This window comes from Sinocyclocheilus grahami, unplaced genomic scaffold (assembly GCF_001515645.1).
Source record: "Sinocyclocheilus grahami isolate Dianchi unplaced genomic scaffold, SAMN03320097.WGS_v1.1 scaffold151.1, whole genome shotgun sequence".
Taxonomy (NCBI): Eukaryota; Metazoa; Chordata; class Actinopteri; order Cypriniformes; family Cyprinidae; genus Sinocyclocheilus; species Sinocyclocheilus grahami.
In genome coordinates this window covers 584293-606169 of record NW_015505330.1, presented here as the reverse complement: position 1 = coordinate 606169, position 21877 = coordinate 584293, and the positions used below count along the sequence as shown (strand labels likewise).

General features: G+C 39.3%; 1 protein-coding gene across 9 annotated transcripts in view; it reads left to right on the top strand.

Moving 5' to 3' along the window:
* LOC107592205 (filamin-C-like) overlaps positions 1-21877 on the top strand; it is a 53097-nt gene that overhangs the window by 15510 nt on the left and 15710 nt on the right. For 3 of the 9 annotated variants that reach the window (XM_016281610.1, XM_016281615.1, XM_016281609.1), the window contains exons 2-29: positions 3865-4113; positions 6768-6865; positions 8777-8927; positions 9049-9167; positions 9855-9932; positions 10089-10251; positions 10334-10534; positions 11053-11175; positions 12705-12842; positions 12952-13078; positions 13277-13413; positions 13715-13908; positions 13999-14112; positions 14193-14336; positions 14605-14728; positions 14834-14994; positions 15073-15163; positions 15248-15417; positions 15541-15658; positions 15747-16009; positions 17150-17747; positions 17835-18008; positions 18997-19159; positions 19546-19706; positions 19944-20111; positions 20911-21034; positions 21157-21313; positions 21455-21571. In XM_016281610.1, the coding sequence (XP_016137096.1) occupies positions 3865-4113; positions 6768-6865; positions 8777-8927; positions 9049-9167; positions 9855-9932; positions 10089-10251; positions 10334-10534; positions 11053-11175; positions 12705-12842; positions 12952-13078; positions 13277-13413; positions 13715-13908; positions 13999-14112; positions 14193-14336; positions 14605-14728; positions 14834-14994; positions 15073-15163; positions 15248-15417; positions 15541-15658; positions 15747-16009; positions 17150-17747; positions 17835-18008; positions 18997-19159; positions 19546-19706; positions 19944-20111; positions 20911-21034; positions 21157-21313; positions 21455-21571 (4625 nt within the window). The remainder of the gene's footprint in view (positions 1-3864; positions 4114-6767; positions 6866-8776; positions 8928-9048; positions 9168-9854; positions 9933-10088; positions 10252-10333; positions 10535-11052; positions 11176-12704; positions 12843-12951; positions 13079-13276; positions 13414-13714; positions 13909-13998; positions 14113-14192; positions 14337-14604; positions 14729-14833; positions 14995-15072; positions 15164-15247; positions 15418-15540; positions 15659-15746; positions 16010-17149; positions 17748-17834; positions 18009-18996; positions 19160-19545; positions 19707-19943; positions 20112-20910; positions 21035-21156; positions 21314-21454; positions 21572-21877) is intronic. The other 6 variants (XM_016281616.1, XM_016281617.1, XM_016281614.1 and 3 more) reach the window with 3 other exon arrangements.

Here is a 21877-nt window from a genome sequence, read left to right as displayed (position 1 = left end):
TGCTTTTAGCTGAAAAGAGCAGCAATCACCAACAGCTGGATTCAAGATGAATGCATCTGTACTCGCTGCAGTAACACCATTACATGTGTTTTCTCCTATAGCTTTTGCCAATAGTGGCTTATAAAATGTTTCCAGCATCTGTTTCATTTTTTTAAATCTCATCTTGTTGGTGTGGTTCAGCGGAGGGAGGATGTGAATGATCCAGACTGGCTTTAATCAGGGTTTGGGAAGTGTCTCATTACTCACAGAGCCAGAGATATGCTGCGCTCACACAGCAGATTGAGCTTTTGAAGCTGTTTCTCATACTTAATAAATTATGCTTGCTTTAGCATATCTCATAATATTTCATTATTTTTAGTTATTTAGTTATGTAGTTATTTTTGTATTATTTATATACTATTATACTATTTATTCATATTTTGAATTAGCTTTTGTTTTTGTATATTGTTTTCATTTTAATTTTAGTTTGTTTTGGTAATTTTTGTTGCATTTATTTATTTATAAAGCCTTAATTCATATTCTTAGCTATAATTCATTTCATTTTTTTTTCATCTAACATTTTTATTTAATTTAATTTAATTAATTAATTTATTTATTTTATTTGATAGTTTTAGTTTAGTTAACAATAACAATGCTGACTGCCTAGTTTTATCTAGTTATTAAAGTGATATAATTTTATCTAGTTATTAAAAGTGATCTAAACATTTTTATACATTTTGGTGACATTTTCCCTTCATAGCCATATACAGTATTGTGATTATTAACTCACAGAATGTGGAGAGACATGGAATGGGCCAACAACCTTTCACCTCATTTTGGAGTGAGACAAATGAGAAAACACTTCTGCTTGTTCTCTGAATTACCCCCACTCTCTATAAGCTATCCTTTCCTTTCTAACTGTCCTAAATGGTCTTTTCCCAGGCTCTGATCCCATATTTGTTTTCTTGCCCATTATGTGGTGGTGCTGTACCCTAGCAGGCTGGAATTCCTGGCCCATGTCATCAGCCGTTCCTCAAAAAGGCTTCGTTTGCAGCCACAGCGCTTTATGTTGTCGGAAGGAAACACTTAGTTCTGATGTCTTTCATTAAGTGTGTTTGAATCCAGCTGTTTCGATGGTGCTGTGTGTTGGGCAATGTGTTTTATCTTCAGAAGTTTGTGTTTTGCCGGGGTGCACATTGCTGGGTTTTCTCAGGGTGGTTTGAAGAATTAAAGACATGCAATGCATTGAGAATAAAAACCACTCCACTCTCTTAGATGCAAATCTGAAAATTCTTTGTCTTATAAGGAGCTTTTAGGAAAAGTAGCCTAGACCAAATAGCTGTTTGCGCTTGCTCAGTGTATGCGTGCACCTACTGTCATATTTGATATTTATACTGAGACCTTTTATTTTGTATGTATATTGTATATTGTCAGATGAGGATCTAGATCCCCTGAGCCAAACAATAGCAGCCGACACACACCTGTTTATTAATATTTGATAGTGGTGATGTGAGTGTTGAACAGCTGAGATGTGTCTTTGTGTGCTTGCTGTCTGATATCTGTCTGTACCTGATCATTTTCAGATACATACATACACTCACTCACTCAAATATTATTAAACACAAACAGTGCAAAGCAATGTACATAAATGGAGGAAAATAACCTGAGATACACATACAAAATGCATGTTATTTATTTTTTATTTAGAACTGTCCTAAATAAGATATTTACATATAGTCCACATTCAAAATAATAGCTGAATTTATAAAAAAATACCATTCAAAAGTTTAGATACGCTTGATCTACATGAAACATGATCTACAATTTTATTAAATTTTTTTTGGTGGGATGGTTGTTCATGAGTCTTTTGTTTGTCTTGGACAGTTAAAGAGTCCACTGTTCTTCAGAAAAGTCATCCAGGTGCCACAAATTCCTTGGTTTTCCAGCATCTTTTGCATATTTAAACCCGTTCTAGCAGAGACCGTATGATTCTGAGATCCATTTTTTCACAGTGATGACAACTGAGGGACTCAAACGCAACTATTACAAAAGATTCAAACAGTCACTGATGCGCAAGAAGGAAACACAGTGCATTAAAAAACTTTTGAACATGTTGGAGATGTGCAAGTTTTTCTTATTTTGTTTAAATATCATATTTCATTGCCCTTCAGAATATATATGTATGCAAAATGTTATGCATTAATAAGGAAGAGAAATAGTAATACTGTACTTTTCCTTTCTTCTCTCTTTCTATACTTTCTTAACGGCACATATCAAGAACATTGGCAAATACTTTCTCCTTGTCTGTTTCTGTTGGGCTTGGCATTGATACAGAGTGCACATAAATGTCTGGATGCATTCCTCTCTAAGCATCTAGAGTGCCTAGGAACCCAAAAACATTAAACCCTGTTCTTGAGAGGGGGCCACAGTGAGCGTAACACGCGGTCCTCGCCAAACGTATGAGAAAATCTCAAAAGTAACATATCAAAGAGCAGTGAAGAATTTGATCTGGAACTTGTTTGATTAGAGCAAGGCAAGAATGAGAGAGAAAAACAGAAACTGGCAGTATTATTTGATTGGAGATATTGGATTACCCCCAGACCGCTGCGTACATTGCAGTGTTTAGTGCAGACAGCTCCGCTGGGGGTTGAAGCAAAGTGTAGTCATATTCAGCCAGTGTCCCGATTAAGTTTCATCTGTGTGTGTGTTTTATTTAAACTGACCTCATTCCAGAGATCCAGGGTTAAATGACATCAGCCTTTGGCATTCAGTCAGTGGCTTAGTAGTGTCCATCTTAATTCATATTCCACACTGTAGTCCAGAGTCTTTTGACTGTAGCAGGGCAGTGTAAGGAAAGATTTGGGTAAAGGTAATGAGTAAAAACACTTTCTATGAATAACCGGGTATAAAATAGGGCTTGAACTTTTATTTTTATTTTTTGGTATTTATATTAGGTTTGCACCATCACATTTGGACCAAATAGTATATTTCTAAACACAGTTTAATACCTCAATTTGTGTTATATTTGTCACTAGTTATTATTTGTAATTAATAATATATTTGAGTAATATAATTAAATGATCAGTTTATTTTATTATTATTTAGTTAGTTATTTAAAAAAAAATTGGACATGCTATTTTAGTTTTGTATTAGATGCATAACTTTTATAAGCTATCTCTCAGAAGAACATGGGATTTGTGTCTTTACTACATTGTAATTGGATAGTAATGGGACACAAATATGTACCCTATGTGAAAGTATACTTTGAGTGAATTCAAGTATACTACATGGATCATAGTCTACGTTTGTGTGTGCAATAGTAAGCCATAAGATCCATGTTGAGAGAGTTTGTCCTTGCTGTTTTATTTGTGCACATCTAAACCTGTGAAAGCTATCAACACAGCAGGCGAGCAGAACAAACAGTGCGCTGAGAATCTCTCTGGATAAACAAAAAATGGCACGATCGTGGCTCAAGAACAACATGCAATGCTAGCGAGGACATCTGAAAAATAAACACAGGTGCTGTCATTATTTCAGACAAGGTAGATGTTAGCGCTGTATCCTAAGCTCGTATTTGGCCTGAAAACGTATTTTTTTCTAGTGCGTGTTGACATGACCGATCCCCCTTCAGTTCACCCTGAGCTTCTGAACTTCACCCTAAACTAATATGTGTTCACAGTAGCACCACAGGAGTAATAAAAACCAACCTCAGAATGTTTAATGGTTTCCTACGCCAAGCATTGAAACTCTCAGATCTAAAATAGTCTCAAAAACAAAATGGTTCTCTGCTCATTGTCTTTTTATGATTCCCAGTATCTCCACAAAAGGTGTTTCAGCGCTCATGTGTGGAATAATACATTTAAGTTTTTCTCTTTCTCATTACAGATAGTAAAGCTATAGTGGACGGCAACCTAAAACTGATCTTGGGGCTGATATGGACCCTTATTCTGCACTACTCTATTTCCATGCCCATGTGGGAGGATGAGGACGATGAAGACGCCAGGAAGCTGACGCCCAAACAGCGCCTTCTGGGCTGGATCCAGAACAAGGTCCCCCAGCTGCCCATCAACAACTTCCACAGGGACTGGAGAGATGGCAAAGCCCTCGGTGCACTGGTGGATAATTGCGCACCTGGTGAGCAGAAATCTGTGGTTTATGACCACTTGGCGATATATGTGTCATTAATCACGTGTGGCCTTACATGGAAAACTTCATTAAGTAGATTGAGGGACGAGTAATGAGTCATGCAGAATCTGCTTTGCCTTAGGAGATGGGAAGCTGGTTTGATAATTACAGCATATGATCTCACTGTGGAAAGACCAGAGCCAAGAGAAGAAGAGAACAATTGGCGACCTCAAAACAAGTGATCACTGCTTTCCAAAACATGATTCATGAATCGAATACTTCTGGATAGGTTTGGACTTACACTAGTGGAAAATCCAGAAACCCGTGCAGTTCAGAGAGGGTTTAATGGACAGGTCAAGTCCATTTGAAAGTGTGCATGTCCATCCTTGTCAACTCTGTAATCAAAGCTGCCATTCTGGCATTGTGAATGTTCTCAGGACTTGGCCATAAATCCTTTGGGAAATGAGTAGGAGAGGTTTCCTAGAACATGCTCTTGGATCAACAAACTTGTTACAACATTCCAATCAAATAATCAGAAGTTAGAGTTAGTGCTAAGCTTGAGCAACAATAATGTTCTTCTAATATTAGGGATACCTTATGGATAGAGTGATAGAGAGTTGATCAAGGAATGTGTCCTACTTTTTCTTTCGTGTTTTGATGTGATGAAACTTGGATCAGTCGTTCACAATAAGACAAATAGCATGGATTTAGAAAATAGAATTAGTACTAAATGCCTCGATTTGTCTTTCGTTTAAACATTTGTGAATTACATTAGCTTATGTTGAAATGTTTCCATCTTCCAAGTCGTTTAGAGGTGTGTTTAAAAGAGTTCAGCATGTTTGACAAACACAAACAGCAGTTTCATTGTCCTTTTGTCGACTTTAGTAAAGAGCACAGGTGTAAATGTGGCGGTGGGTGGAAGGCAGCTGTACACTCTCATTTTAGGGTTCATTTCACACCCAAACACATTGGGCCACAACTAAATGCACTGCTTTAACATTCAATATTATTTCAAGTGCAGGACTGGGATTTGACTGGTGTCAAAAACAGCTTGTAATATTGAGATCTTTAAAAATGATTCATCAGTAGAAGTGGTTTAGGTACTGACTGAAAGGGCTGCTAACTAGAAGTTAGTTGGGTCGAGTCCAGCAAAGGGTGATACATGAAAAACAATTGGATAAAACAATAGCACTCCTCAGATGGCTTCACAGCTGTATTTTTCCTCCAATGCTGAGAAACTGAATGACACTGCCATAAAACACAACCACTGTCTTCAAATTAAAAATGTAGGGTTGACATTGTGACCCTGAGAAGCATCGTGAGAGGTGAAAGATGCAATATCTTTGCATGTTTCAGGTGTGTGTGAGTTTGTTGGCACTGCTAGCTGCTAATGAGCCCCTGGTCTCTGCTGTAACTGAATGGAAAGTGTCAGAACCTAAGACAGCAAACATGCTTAAGTGAAAACACATGCTGCTTTATGCATTTCCTGCCAACATGCACTTCATTATATTTTTCCCCGTGTGCATGTGTGGAAAAGCATCTCTTAGCAGGAGTGAAGCCAGAAAAGTTAGATGAAGTATTTATTCCAGTATTTCAGTGCCTATGTGTTTATACTTCTCTTTATTCACATTTTATTTGAATACATTTTTAGAAAAACTGGGTTTTTATAATCTTCCATTGACTTGCACAGAAAGAATAATCAAGTCCTTCTAAATCTAAACATCAGCTATATTTTTATTGTAATAAGTTGTGATCAATTTGTGATCGATTTCATATTGTATGAGACATTTTTCTCATTTGATTTACGTTTTATGAATTATTAATGGAAAGTGAACTGTACTTGAGAAGTCTCAAACTTTTTAAATTATGATTTTCCTCAAAAAATAACTGCATACAGACTGTGCCACATTCACACTTTGTTTACCTCCCCTGTCGTTTCCGCCACCTAATTTGTTTTCCGCTATTAATGGTGGTTATGTTACTCTACTACCACCATCATGGATCTGCCGGGAACTGTAAATACCACTCTTGGCAAGTTTTAATGCATTAAAAACCTAAAATGAAAGGTTTATCAGTGTTAGCAGTAGAATGAGGCCTGTTATAGATACTAACTGTCCAATCCAAGTATGGGGCCGCTGTGCTGGAGAATCTTGGAAAACAATCCTAGATCTGATATTAACGGTTTGGCAGTTGTTGAGGAGTCTTGTGGTTTCAAGGCTCTCTGGTTCCATTTGAACTAAACACCTCTTGCTCTTTAAGTGTAATCCAGCATATAATAACAGTTTTACTCCAGACGGCACTGGTGTGTGTTTGCTTCAGGGAAGCGCTCGGTGCTACAAGCCTGACCGCGCTTATTAAAGGTTGGAAAAAGGGTGAACTGACGGGAAACTGCTCATTTGAGAGCATTTAAGGTCAAGTTGAACTAAAGAACATGGATTAATAGATCCTCGCTGTGGAACAGTGGGTCTGCAGCCCAAGATAAAGCTCAGTTCTGTCTCTTTTGTATTCATCTACGTGTATAATGCAATATGCAAGATCATTTAAAGTAAGAGTGCACTTTAGACCTATACAGTAGCAGTTCTGATTTAGAATATGTTTCTCATGATTTTATCAAGAGTTGACTAACTTGTTTGCATCAAACTCTGTCTGTGTCTTCATCTAAGGCCTGTGTCCGGACTGGGAGACATGGGACCCGAGTCAGCCAGTGGAGAATGCAAGAGAAGCCATGCAACAAGCCGACGACTGGCTCGGTGTGCCTCAGGTAAGAACCAGTCGCTTATATTTATTAGGGCTCATGCCATGTTTCCTGATTTGAGTCTGTTTTCTTCATTAGCAGAGCAAGGCTGGCTGTTTTGTAGGCCAGCGTTGACTTTAGGAAGTAGCTTTTAGCTACTGAAATTATATTATGACCTCATTATTCTGAATGATCCTTGTGTGAGTGTGTGTGAGTCAGAGAGTGTAAAGGAATCTGGGGCGTTGTTCACACAGACTGTACAAATTAGATTTTTTGTCATGTTAAACACTAAACTGGTTAGATTTTGTAGTCTGAAGAGCAAAAAATGTTAGTGCCACATTTCCGGGTGGGTTGAAATCGAATCAAAATCATGTTTTAATTAATCTTCAGATGTAGACTCGAAGCTCACTTTTTTTTAATCAGTATTAACTTGTGTTGGGTTTAATTGTGTTTTTTTATTTATTGTATCACTCATTTCTAAACCGTATGCTTAACATCTAAATGCTTTAAATGTAAGAAATGTATTTTAATAATTCAAATATTTTTGTTCATAAGTCAAATGTGAGATGCACGTAACATCATAACACACAGTAGTGTCTATACATGAGAAATTAATAATTTTATTCAGCAAAGATGCCTTAAATTGATCAAAAGCAACAGTAAAGACTTTAATAATGTTTAAAAATAAATTTCACATAGATGCTGTGAATCCTATATACAGTGTATATATATTTCAGTTTTCACCAAAATATTAAACAGCACAACTGTTTTCAACATAGATAATAATAAAAAAATGTTTCTTGAGCACCAAATATATTAGAGTTTATAATATGTTCTATATATTACCCTAGAATGTATATTAGCATATTAGAATGATTTCTGAAGTATCATATGCTGAAAATTAAATTTGAACATTTTAACAGAATTCAATTACATTTCAAAATATATTAAAATAGCAATCAGTAAAAATATTTTACAATATTACTGCCTTTAATGTATTTTTGATCAAATAAATGTAGTCTCTTTCAGACCCCAAACATTTGAAGGTTGTGCTTCTGAGATATTTACTGCTGTCAACAACAGATAGAGTAGAAAATGGAACAAACAAATCTGTTTTAATCACTTATCAAATGACAGTATAGTTCTATGACAGTCAGTTCTAAAGATCAGATTTAGAAGCCTTAGTGGACACTAGAACACAAATTTGTGTTTGAGTAATTGAGACAAATAGAGAGTCCACATCTATTAAGAGAAAACAATGGTCATCGAATGCTTTGGAGTAGGCTATCGCTGCAGCAGGAGAGGTTAAATTATGGGTTTTAATAACAAGGTGCATATTTCTTTTCCTGTGCCTGTGGGTCTCTCGTTCAATCTCCACTTCTGTCTTTCTGCTGTGTTAAATACCATTTAGAGCTATTTGCATTTAGCTCTTAACCTTCCAGTCTAGTGTTAAATATAGCAGGACACTTAACCAGTAGGACATGAAAGACGGAACTGAGGGGAGAGGAGAGACAGAAAATATTTTCCACAGCTTTGAAAACATTGTGTACTTCATCAGTTTTGTGCCTTAGACCATGACAGAATAGAGCTGTGTTTATATCTGGCGATCGATTCTGGCAGTGACGGTACTCAAAGAAAATGTTAAATGAAGTCAGTGAGATGTGCTTCTTCATCTCAGTCCTGTTCTTGAGGGCTACAGCAATGCACATTTTAGGTGTTTTGCTGTTTGATCCAGCTATTATTACTACTGGTTGTATGATGTATAATGAGTTGTATCAGGTGTTTTTGATGAGGAAGACTTCCAAAATATGGTACGCTGGTTGCCCCAGGAGCTGGATTGAGAAATATAGCTTGAATAGCTTCCAGGATTGAAATCAGAAGTCAACCAATATGTAGCAAGTAACTTCTGGCCTCTAATTTTGCACTTTATCCATCCAGGTGATTGCTCCTGAGGAGATCGTGGATCCTAATGTGGACGAGCACTCAGTGATGACCTACCTGTCTCAGTTCCCCAAAGCCAAACTCAAGCCTGGTGCCCCACTGCGATCTAAAACCCTGCACCCCAAGAGAGCCAAGGCCTATGGTCCAGGTGAGACTGAGAGATGATGCTGATGTTAACACTTCTGAATGACAGACAGTGATTAGGAGATGAGAACATTGAGCCTACTCTTCCTCAACTTAATCCTCTGTATTTTTGCATCTCTCTGTAGGTATTGAGCCCAGAGGTAATGTCGTGTTGAGGCCAGCTGAGTTTGTGGTGGAGACCGTGGAGGCCGGGCTTGGAGAGGTGTTGGTGTACATTGAGGATCCAGAGAGCCACACAGAAGAGGTCATCTTCTAATTCAAACTTTTTTTCATCTCAATACAATCCAGCATCTCTCAGCCAGGACTATTTGTAAACCATGCAGGTTCCTGGTGGTATTGACAAGATTTTGATTGAGTCTTTTATTCAAGAAAATAATAATAATAAAAATAATGGTAAAAAAATATTATTAATAATAATTCAGGTTTGGTTAGGTTTATTAAAAATAATAAAACATTAATAATAATAATAATTTTATTCTTTTGATTTATTTCAGTACACTAAATAAAAAAATAAAAATGAATAAAATATTTCATACAGTTTAAGTCCATACCTATCTTAAATATTCACTAAATAAAATAAAATAAAATAAAATAAAAAAATCGAAATAAATTAAATTAAATTAAATTAACAAAATAACATACATTTGTTACAATTAAGATATATTTAAATGTGTTGATTATTTCATTATTTTTTAAAGATCATAGTGTTTAAAATGGAAAATTAAATAAAAAAAGTAAAATAAAAATGTAGTTATAAAAAATTAAATGCTAATTGATATAATATGATTTAATAGTAACACAATTCTGTTTTTTAATTGAATGGGGATAAGGTTCTTGAGCCTTATTAATAGGACTGCAGGGATACACAAGAAAAAAAAAATGTTTTAACAACTAACTGGTGAATGTCTTACTAATATGTCTTTTTTCACAGGCCAGAGTAATTCCCAACAATGACAGGAACAGGAGCTACTCTGTGGTCTATGTCCCAAAAGTGGAGGGTCTGCATAAGGTATAAAGTCATATTTTCAGGATTTATGAATGTTCTAAGTCTTCTTAGGTCTTGATGGCAGACAGCAGCTTTGTAAGGTTTAACAAAAATGGAGCGTTAACTGTGACAAATGAAATGGAGTGATTGTATCTGAGGGATATTTCTTTCTTCCTTCAGGTGAAGGTGTTGTTTGCTGGACAGGACATTGACAGAAGCCCTTTCCTAGTAAATGTGTCTAAAGCACTGGGAGACCCGAACAAGGTGCAGGCCCGTGGGCCAGGTTTGGAACCGGTGGGCAATGTGGCCAATAAACCTACCTATTTTGACATCTACACAGCAGGTAATGACAGTGAAAGGATGCTGCTTGCTGTGAAACTAGAAACTATTTATATGTATTTGTAACTCATGTATTTGTGATACAGGTGCAGGAGCAGGTGATGTCGGTGTGATCATTGTGGACTCTCAGGGCCGCAGAGACACAGTGGAGATCATTCTGGAAAACAAGGGCGACAGTGTTTTCCGCTGCACATACGGCCCCATTTTGGAGGGCCCTCACACTATATATGTGACATTCGCTGGCCAGCAGATACCCAGAAGTCCTTTCACTGTCCACATCTCAGAGGGTGAGACCCATGTCTTCACTTTGTGATCTTAATTCCTTGAAAAAATAAGTTAGATGTCCTGCAGAGTCTTCTTTACCAAAGCTGTTAATGCACCAAGAAAACAACAAATGCTTTTTTTGCCTGAGCCTTCGACTTGTTGTTTATTTTGCTGCATTAAAAGCATGCCACGTTCTTTCTAAAATGTATTATGCACCTGCTGAAAAGACCAGCTTGGACTAAAGCTTAGGCTTTTTCTGATGAATCTGGTTGGCAGTAAGTTTCAGTATGCTGGTCTTTTCAGTTGTGCACCTAAAGAGCTTATTTCCCCCTTGTAATGAGTTCAGAGTTGATTGATTGACAGCATGCTGATACTGGACAAGTCCCACAGAGACCTGCTTTCTGTGGCACTGACTGAGACCAGGCTGTTTGGTTTTGAGCTCCGTTTGCTCACTGCTCCAGGGGTCCACCACCCTCCTGACGATGACGAAACGCTTTATTGTGTTTCCTCTCTCCTCTTTCGCCTGTGTGTGTTGTTCTAGCTCCTCCGAGCGGCCGGCAGATCGGCTCCCCGGTTCACATAATCCCTCAGTCTATACGCACGCCGCCCTCAGAAAAGGCCAAGAAAATGCCTCCCCCAACACCACCCAAACCCAGGCGACCAAGTTAGTACGGGCCACCCCGGGGGGTGTGGCAAATGCCTGCTCGAGCTTGGTCCCCTCCCTCCTGTCTCCTCTTCTCCCCTTACCCTGGATGTGTCCTCTCTCGGGCACGCCACCTCTGGCTCGTTGGCATGCGCTGGCGCTTTGCCCTCTGGGGCAGCTAAAATCAACAGGAATCTTAGATAGATACAGGAAGTGATGGGATGAAAGTGAGTGTGAGTAAAAGTGAGAGTGGGAATGAAAGTAAGAAGAAGGTTAGACAAGTGTTGCGAATGCTGCTGCTGGTCTTGTTTTAACCGATGCAGAAAAAGAGCCACCTTTCAGTGGTGGGACTGGATGATCACTTAACAGATGCTCGGCACACCAGGACCACTTTTGATTGGATTCTGCTAATATTTATAATTTAGTAATAATAATTCAGAATTTAACAAATTTAACCCAATGCTATAATTAATTAATTATTTAAAGAAAATAATGAAATAAATTAACAATAGTAACAATTTGGTTTAAATTAGGGCTGAATATGTTAATCAATCAAGATTTTATTTTATTTTATTTATGTGTTTAATGTGTTAATATAACAGCCCTTGTTTAAACTATTCACTTTAACCTGAACTGACATTGCATCTATTTCACACCTACAATTTTTAAAGCCTTAAAAATTAAGATGCTAGAACCTTATTTGGCATCAGAGAGCCAATATCTGAGTGACCGTTTGGGTGTGTAATATAGTCATCTTCATCTTAGAGATCATCATCCTCCTCCCATCATTGTCATCATGATCGTCGTCAACATCTCGGCAGTTGCTCGATTCGGCCATGTCGCTCTATAAATACTAACTCAGAGAATGGGAATGCTTTAATGATCTGTCTTAACATGATTTTCCTAACCGAAGTGTACAATGAAGTAACTTTAACTCATTAATTATTCAATTAACACTACTTTTTCAATTTTTTCACCTAACGTGATTTTGTAGACTTTAGTCTGCCTTTTTATCCAGCACTTGAAGAAACATATACTGGAAGAAGAAATTGTTTGATTAGTTCTGAGGAAGCACTCAGCACTGAGCCAGACTGTTTTAATAGGGATTTTATTGCTCTAAAAGAACTCATTAGTGAACTTAGTGTGAAACACCAAACCTTAACAGTAAGCCACATATTAAAAAAAAGTTTGCTTATATCCTTCACAGCTGGTTCTTGTATCGAACTACAAATATTGTGTTTATTTTAAGCCTTTTTATAAGCTCTTGAGAACACTGATCAGTATGCCTGTAGTTTTCAATATAGTGGTCTCGCTACATTCCTAATAGGGTCTTTATGAGATTGCTAATTGCTTTGTCATAGGCTTTTAAAGGAAACATTCTTTCTTTGTTTTTCTTGTTCTTCATTGCTCATACCTTTGGCTGGGTCCATATGCATAACTAACATTGACAACTTCATCTCCATTCATGTGTGTACGTTTCATTAAACTTTTTTCGCCTTTGTACTTATTACCTTGTGAGATCAAGAATAACTACTCTTTTCTCTTTTTAGCAAGCAACCCGAATGCCTGTCGGGCCATCGGGCGCGGCCTGCAGCCCAAGGGTGTGCGTGTGAAGGAGGTGGCCAACTTTAAGGTGTACACGAAGGGAGCAGGCAGTGGAGAACTACGTGTTCAAGTCAAAGGGCCAAGTATGCATGCAACTGTTTTGCAACTGCAACAATGATTGTTGATTTTTTTCTGTTTTAATCAACTTTGCATCATAAAGTTAGTTAGCTGAATTAAATTTTGTGTTTGCAGGAGGTGGCGATGAGCCTGTGAAGGTGCAAGAGCTGGGAGACGGTGTGTATGAATGTGATTACTACCCGATTTTCACTGGAAAATACATTATCACCATTACTTGGGGTGGCCACGCCATTCCCCGCAGGTAGGATGCTTTTAAACCTCCACCAGTTTTCTGTGGTGTAGTCCCATTTCTGTTTCCAAAAATATTCAAATCTGTTGACCATATTAAAAGGATTATACAGGATATAGAAGTGTTATTTCAGAAAGATCATCTAGGAATTGCCGATTATCAGGAACATCATCCGTCTCACTTCTGATCAAAATGTGTATATGTGTGTAGCCCATTTGAGGTGGTCATTAGTGAAGATGCAGGCCCTCAGAAGGTGAGGGCTTGGGGTCCAGGCTTGGAGACGGGCATGGTTGGCAAATCAGCTGACTTTGTGGTCGAGGCCATTGGCACTGAGGTTGGAACTCTGGGTAAGTATCTTCTTTAACATTTTTGAGCCACTGTACCCAGAGATCTGGTGTTTATGCAGATCTTCTCAACTCTGGCCCTCAAGGTCCACTTTCCTGCAGAGTTTAGCTCTAACTCTAATCAAACACACCTGAATAAGCTAATCAAGGCCTTCAGGCTTACTAGAAAGTACAGGCAGGTGAGTTTGTCAAGGTTGGAGCTAAGTTCTGGAGAAAAGTGGACCTTGAGGGCTAGAGCTATCAGCCCCTGGTTTATGGTGTGATAAGATGCCTGGGAAATGGTTGAAACTCTTTCCATGCACAGGTTTCTCCATCGAAGGCCCCTCACAGGCTAAGATAGAGTGTGATGATAAGGGAGATGGATCTTGTGATGTTTTGTACTGGCCCACTGAGCCTGGTGACTATGCGGTCCATGTCATCTGTGATGATGAAGATATCAAAGACAGCCCATTTATGGCCCACATCCTCCCTGCAGCCAATGATGTCTTTCCTGAGAAGGTTTGCCCTGACAATTGGCAATAATGATTGCACATTCGTTGGGAATATTAAATGACAGCCGTAACTAAACTAACTCATGCTTTTATGCAGGTTAAGTGCTACGGCCCTGGGCTAGAACCAACCGGGTGCATTGTAAACAAACCTGCTGAATTTACAATTGACGCCCGTGGAGCTGGAAGAGGACATCTACAGATTTACGCTCAGGTACATTTTCATTCAAGTCCCAGATGCCTCATGCCTCACTTCATTGGTACAAAAACGTTTTTGTCCATCTTTTATTCAAGGACTCAGAAGGCTTCCCCATCGACATCCAGATCACAGATAATAGTGACAGCACATATTTCTGCATCTACATACCCACCAAGCCCATCAAACACACTATCATCATCACCTGGGGAGAGGTCAACGTTCCCAACAGTCCATTCAGGGTGAGAGCTCACTGTCAACAGGCAGACTTCAGCCAGCTGATGACATTTTTATGTTACTGTTTGTCAAGAACTTTCATAAACTGGATCTACAACAAGTTCAGCCTTTCAGTGAAAGACCATGACTACATTTTTCCAGTGTTAGATTTCAAACTTTCCCATTTAAAGGGTCATAGATTCCATATTGGATCATAACTTTACAAGAACCACTGTCATCCAAAAGCTTTAAATTTCTAGTTTTACAGTACTCTGGTCTTTCTACATTTCTCAGGTGACCATTGGAGAAGGCAGTCACCCAGAGAACGTGAAGGTTCATGGACCAGGAGTGGAGAAGGCTGGCTTGAAGGCCAGTGAACCCACATACTTTACTGTGGATTGCAGTGAGGCCGGACAAGGTCAGAGCCAACATAATTGCTTCCGTAATACTTATTATGGTCAAATTTGACCAAATCTGACCATAAATTATTTTCTTTTTCTCCAATCTGTTCTGTTCTCCTTAGGAGATGTCAGCATTGGGATTAAGTGTGCTCCTGGCGTGGTGGGACCTGCCGAAGCAGATATTGATTTTGACATCATTAAAAATGACAACGACACATTCACAGTGAAGTATACGCCCCCTGGAGCAGGACGCTACACCATCATGGTGCTGTTTGCTGATCAAGTGAGTCTCAGTCAATAATACCAAATTCTTCTCTATGCAATTTGAGATCTATAAATGCATTTTGTAATGAATTAACAGGAAATTCCAGTCAGCCCCTTCCGTATCAAAGTTGATCCATCCCATGATGCCAATAAAGTAAAGGCAGAGGGTCCTGGACTCAACAAGACAGGTCAGTTTGATTGTCAGTGACTGAAATTAGAAAAATAGTAGGTAAAGATAGCTATCTCATCTTCATTTAATGTCTTTGTCACAGGTGTGGAAGTGGGCAAGCCGACCCACTTCACGATCTACACTAAAGGAGCAGGCAAGGCCACACCTGAGGTTCACTTCACCACAGCTGGGAAAGGAGAAGCCGTCAGTGACTTTGAGATCATCGATAACCACGACTATTCTTTCACTGTGCGTTACACTGCGTTACAGCAGGTGAGGCACTCCAACACTGGGTTGCTGTTCATATAAATGGACACCAAGTGGTCATATTATATATTATAATATTACAATAATATAAATTCTATCTTGCTCTGTCCTGTTGGTTTTGTGATCCAGGGTAACATGAGCATATCTGTGTGTCATGGTGGTGACCCCATCCCCAAAAGCCCTTTTACCATCACTGTTGCTCCTCCTTTGGATCTCAACAAGGTCAAAGTTCAAGGACTCAACAACAGTAAGTCCACAGCAGTTTAAGTGTGAAATTAATTTCTAGCTATGTTGATTGTATTTATTGTATATATTTTGTGTGCTTATCTCTTTAGAAGTCGATGTAGGGAAAGATGAGGAGTTTACCATTAACACACGTGGTGCGGGAGGCCAAGGAAAGGTGGACGTCAAGATTACCTCACCTTCTCAGCGGCCAATCCCGTGCAAGGTTGAATCTGGAGCATCCAATGAGGTGCACACTGTTAAATACATTCCCCCGGAAGAGGGGCCCTACAAAGTGGACATCAGCTATGATGGAAACCCCGTGTCTGGAAGTCCTTTCACGGTGGAGGGAGTGATGCCTCCAGATCCCTCAAAGGTAGGAGTCACAAATAGGAGAATGCGATTTATTTGTTTACCCGTCATTGACTTATTCAACTGAATTTTCATGATTTCTGCAAATCCTTTTGATTGGAAAACATTTGTTACCCAAATGATCTAATTAGAGATGCGGACTTGACATTTCAAGTCATTCATGGATGCTTTCTCAAGCTTATGGCTACATACATACTAAGGGCTGGCTAGGATGATAATACTCTCCATATGAGGAGAAACATGGAATGCATTTTAGGAGTAACCAGAGAAATTGGACTGTACCGTGCAATCCTTACCTCACAAATCAGAAAAACCTTCAGAGAGTTTATGAACCACTAACTGGAGTCAGAATGTTCAAACTAAACTACAACCAGATTTTTAAAAACAATATTTCTTGATCCTTAAGTGCAAGGAAATTTTCTGTTTGTAGAGGTTTACTCCAGGAATGCTGTTTCCAAAGTCAACCCATTTAATTTAATTGTATTTTTGTTTGTTGCCTGTTCTCTACAGGGCTGGATTGTTCCAGTGAGGGTTTTTCTTCTCCTTGAGCCAGATGCTCTAGTTTGTATATCAGCGAAGAAGCCTAAAACAAACACAAAAGGCAATTTTGCCATTGTGGGAAATTAATACAGGACAGTTGTGTTTAATTAATCTGTCAGGGAAAGGTGAACTCGAGTGTAGTGTGCCAAACAAGGTATTTCATCCACATGTGGAATGGCTGCCCCATTCTCTGTCACTGGGCCGAGGTCTCACTGAGAATCATTAGATGGGTTGGTCTGTACAATACCGAAACAGATACAGATCTCTGACCATAAATGGATACAGATGATGAAGGCTGGTCGGCTTTGAAAAATATTGGACTGTCCTCTAGTACTCTTAAAGCATGTTGGACTGTTGAATTATTGAAAATTCAATGCACACCCAGAGTGGCCATTTCACCTTATATGTGCATTATTTTTTAATATTCCAGAGTTCTGGAATCTATTATTCTGCTTACCACATATACCACATGTATAATTTAATTATATTAAAGTATAATATCTTCTGGTTCTTTTTCAGGTTGAATGACTTTTTTAGAATTCTGTTTTAATTTGTTATTGAAACTCAATCTTGACAACAGTTTTGTCTTACTTTTAACTTCAAGGTACGAGCCTACGGCCCTGGCCTAAAGGGAGGTATTGTGGGTAAACCCGCTCCATTTGCCATCGACACCAAAGGTGCAGGTACAGGGGGTCTTGGGCTGACTGTGGAGGGACCGTGTGAAGCCAAGATTGAGTGCCAGGACAATGGAGATGGATCTTGCTCAGTATCCTATCTGCCCACTGAGCCTGGAGAGTATTCCATCAACATCCTGTTTGCTGATGCTCACATCACTGGTTCTCCCTTCAAAGCCATGGTGCAGTCTGTCTTTGACCCCAGCAAGGTCACAGCTAGCGGACCAGGGCTGGAGAGAGGAAAGGTCAACGAAGCAGCATCGTTCACGGTGGACTGCTCTAAAGCAGGCGAGGCGGAGTTGACCATCGAGATTATTTCAGATTCAGGAGCGCAGGCTGAGGTTCGTGTCCAGAATAACAGCGATGGAACATATTCTATCACCTACATCCCTCCTTTCCACGGAATGTACACCATCACGATTAAATATGGAGGACATGCAGTGCCGAAGTTCCCTGCAAGGGTGCAGGTAGATCCTGCTCTCGATACAAGTGGAATCAAGGTCTACGGTCCAGGAGTGGAACCCAGAGGTACAGTAAGATGGCCCATCTAAATGCGCTTGTGTTTAGTACCATTGTGTTTAGCAATGTGCTTCAAAACTTGGTGTATTTTGACAGGGGTGCTCCGAGAGGTCACTACACACTTTGTCGTTGACACTCGGGTTCACAGCAAGATGGGTGGAAACCACATCAAAGTTCGTATTGTTAACCCATCGGGTGCCAACACTGATGCGTACATCACTGACAAAGGAGATTGCACTTATAGAGTGGAGTATACAGCATATGAGGATGGTAAGATATCCAGTACATAGGGGGGGAAAAAATACATATTTTTTTGCTGAACTGAATTTTCATTTAGATGACTCATACACAAATTTTAAGAACATTATTAGCGATTAAATTAAATTAAATTTTAAATTAAACAAAAATTACCATATTACAATAAAAACCTTCAAAAAATCTCTCCGGTCTTCCTTAAAAATAGGCATCATTTTATCTCATTTATTTATTTTCTTTTGCATATTCTTGACTCTTTTGGTGTTAATTTCTTTGGAGATTAATGCTTTGTAGCACATTTATTGTCCATGAGTCAGAAAGAACAAATGATTAATAGTACTAGAAACTGTAAAAAGTGAAAATCCTCAATCCATGGGCCTTGTAGGCAGTAAAACCAGACTAGGCCATAATTCTCTCTTTCTCTCTGTCAGAAAAATGTTATCCATGCACATTGGGTTGACATACAATAACTAAAGATTATATAGTTTGCGTAAAGTCTGTCATTTTCTTGCTTCATCCTGACTGAAGCCGGCCTGTGTTTCCACCCCTAGTCTTCATTAATTTAACAAGCCATGTTGGCATTTCTTCTGAACTGAACCTCCCTTTCCTCCCTGAGAATCATGGGACACACACATATACTCAGAGCTGACTTTTATTCCGTGCACGGCTGCTGTATTGATTGGTCTGTGTGGAGGTCAGTGTTGTGAGATGGAAATTCATTCATTGTTCATTGTGTTTTGAGAAGAGACTGCTGATGTCTGTTTTCCCATGATGCTTTGATAATATTCCATCACAACTATCGATCGAGAGAGGAAAAAAAAACAGTCCCTCTCCGTATTGCCACAAAGTCTCTTCCTATCAAAGAAGGCAGTTCTCAGACAGGATAAGAAACTGAGGCACCATTAAAGTCAGCCAATCAGATTGGAGCTTGCCAGAATGAGAAAGTACTTTCCAGCATCATATTTATAGGTGAAAGAGTGCTGTTATTTTTGTCTTTGTGCAGGTGTGCATCTGATAGAGGTGCTGTATGATGACGTACCTGTCCCCAAGAGCCCGTTTAGGGTGGCGGTAACCGAAGGTTGTGATCCCAGCCGTGTACGTGCCTACGGTCCTGGTCTGGAAGAGGGTCTGGTCAACAAACCCAACCGCTTCACTGTGGAGACCAGGTACATATTTCTACGAAAACCTGCTGTTGAATATGAATATGATCTGGAATGGGCTAATTTGGAAACATCGAGTCAAACACAATAAGTCTGAAGTACTATCTATGAGCCATTGTTTTATGTAATCACAGATGCTTTTTAAATAGCTTGCATGAAAAAAAAACCTCACCAACCATTCAATGCCATTCACTGGGAGTGACGAAAATTAAGCAGTAAACCCTATATGAATAGTTCTGCTGTAAAACAAATGTGGTTTTCTAGTTTAAACTTTGGTGTTTGCATGCTTTGTACAGAATGTGAACAGGGCTGAATATACTGTAATTGCATTACTATTTTTAGATTTTACTGTAACTTATGTTTTCTCCCATGTCTGTATTTTCCTCTTTCAGGGGTGCTGGCACGGGTGGTCTCGGATTGGCCATTGAGGGTCCATCAGAAGCTAAGATGTCTTGTAAAGATAACAAAGATGGCAGCTGTAGCGTGGAGTATATTCCTTTCACTCCTGGAGAATATGACGTCAACATCACTTTCGGAGGTCTGCCTATCCCAGGTATGATGTAATTTCCTTCTGTCTAACTCATTCCGTGGTTTGTTTCTAAGTGAACTCAACACGCTAATTATGCATTGACATTGAATTTCAGCAGTTTGAGTATATGAGAGTGTTAAGGCGTTTGGATGCAAATAATCATGACAGTTTGATTTAGTGCTTGAATATTTCATACCTCAGGGTCTGTTTTAGGATTTTATGAAGGAAAACGGTAACTGTACAATTTCTGTGGGTTTTTAGGTAGCCCATTCAGGGTGCCTGTGAGGGAGCTGGTGGACCCAAGTAAGGTGAAGTGTTCTGGTCCTGGTTTGGGAAGTGGAGTAAGAGCCCACGTCCCTCAAACCTTCACCGTGGACTGCAGCAAAGCTGGATTCGCCCCACTAGAGGTGCTTCTGTATGGACCCACAGGTAAAAATGGATTGCACCGAGAGTTTGGACAAAGTCCTTGATGTGTATAAATGCAATTTAGCTTTTAGAAATGTAAACAATAGAATACCAGGAAGACTGACTTAAGATGTATGTATGTGTTTAGCGAACATGAGGAAGTGGTTTATATGCATATTGATACTTAATATCTATAAATCATAAGTAATTTAGCAGTGTTCCCCTCTCAGGATTTAATGTTGCCATTTTCAAGGCATTCTATCAATTTTAAACTACTCGTTTTTAATGCAACTTTGCTGGTTTTTGGATTTAGTAAATAATACATTTTACCAATGAGGGGCATGTATTTCGTCCAATAAACTTTTAGTATTGTACACTACTTTTCAAAAAGCAAGATTTTTTAAAGAAAATTAATGCTTTTTATTCAGCAGGGATGGATTAAATTGACCATAAGTGCCAGTAAAAACATGTATAAAGTAACGAAAGGCTTCAAATTCAAATGCTGGTCTTTTGAAATTTCTTTTAAAAAAGAATCCTGCAAAAAAATATGAACCCACATTTTTTAACAGTAGTGTACATCAAAAATGCAAATTAGGCTATAAATGACTGTAAGTGAAAGGACACGGGGACCATAGCTTTAGTTCCACGTTTATGCATAAGGTTGGGGTGACCTTGAAAATGACAAACTGGTGCTGGAGAAAGTCCTGGATTTGCATTCAGTAATGTCCATATGAAGCCTGCAGACACATTCATCAACAGTGTTTTACAGTTGTCTAGACTAGATGACAGGCATGCAGAGAGATCAACTGTGTTGTTATTCTAGGGTTGACAGAGCCAGTGAATATCACAGACAATGGTGATGGCACACACACGGTGATCTACACTCCTGCTAAAGATGGACCTTACACTGTGTGTGTCAAATATGCAGACCAAGAAGTGCCACGCAGGTGAGCGGGCTGCTTAAAGTATTAATAAAGTCTTAATATCAATGAAGTGAATAGACTATGACCAAATCTTCAAAGCTGATTTTAGAAATGAGATGTACGTGACTCTGTTTCCCCCTTTTCAGTCCATTTAAGATCAAGGTGTTGCCTGCTCATGATGCCAGTAAAGTTCGTGCCAGCGGTCCCGGACTGAATGCTTCTGGCGTTCCCGCCAGCCTGCCAGTGGAGTTCACCATCGATGCCCGTGATGCAGGCGAGGGTCTTCTCACTGTACAGATACTGGTGAGTGACGACAGCACCTCTTTTTTGACATGTTTTAAGAACAGAGGTTTCTCTTGATGATCACATGTGCTTTAACGGCCACTGTCCCCCCTCCGCTTCCCTCTGCCCTGACCTCTGACCCCTTCCCTGCTGTCGCTGTAGGGTCCGGATGGGTGCAGGCAGGAGGCCTCTGTGTTTGTGGAGGACTGGGGTAGGAGGGTGTGGGAGAACCACATTGTAAAGGGCACCATCCCCTTCCATATTCTTAGGAAAGGATGTGTAAGGCGGCCCCTCCTTTCGGCCTCCTCTTGTTGTTACAACTCACCATGTCTGGCGTCCCTCCCATTAGCCTTGGGCCCCTAAGCGCTCATGGACTGTCCCCTTGCTACTGTACTCCCTACCCCAGTTCCCCTGCTCCTTTGGCTGCTTTTCGTCTTAATTGTTTCCTAGTTTTGCCTTAGTTATTCCCTAGTTCTGAATTCATTCCCTAATAATGCCTTTTTGTGTTCTATCTATCTATCTATCTATCTGTCTATCTATCTATCTATCTATCTATCTATCTATCTATCTATCTATCTATCTATC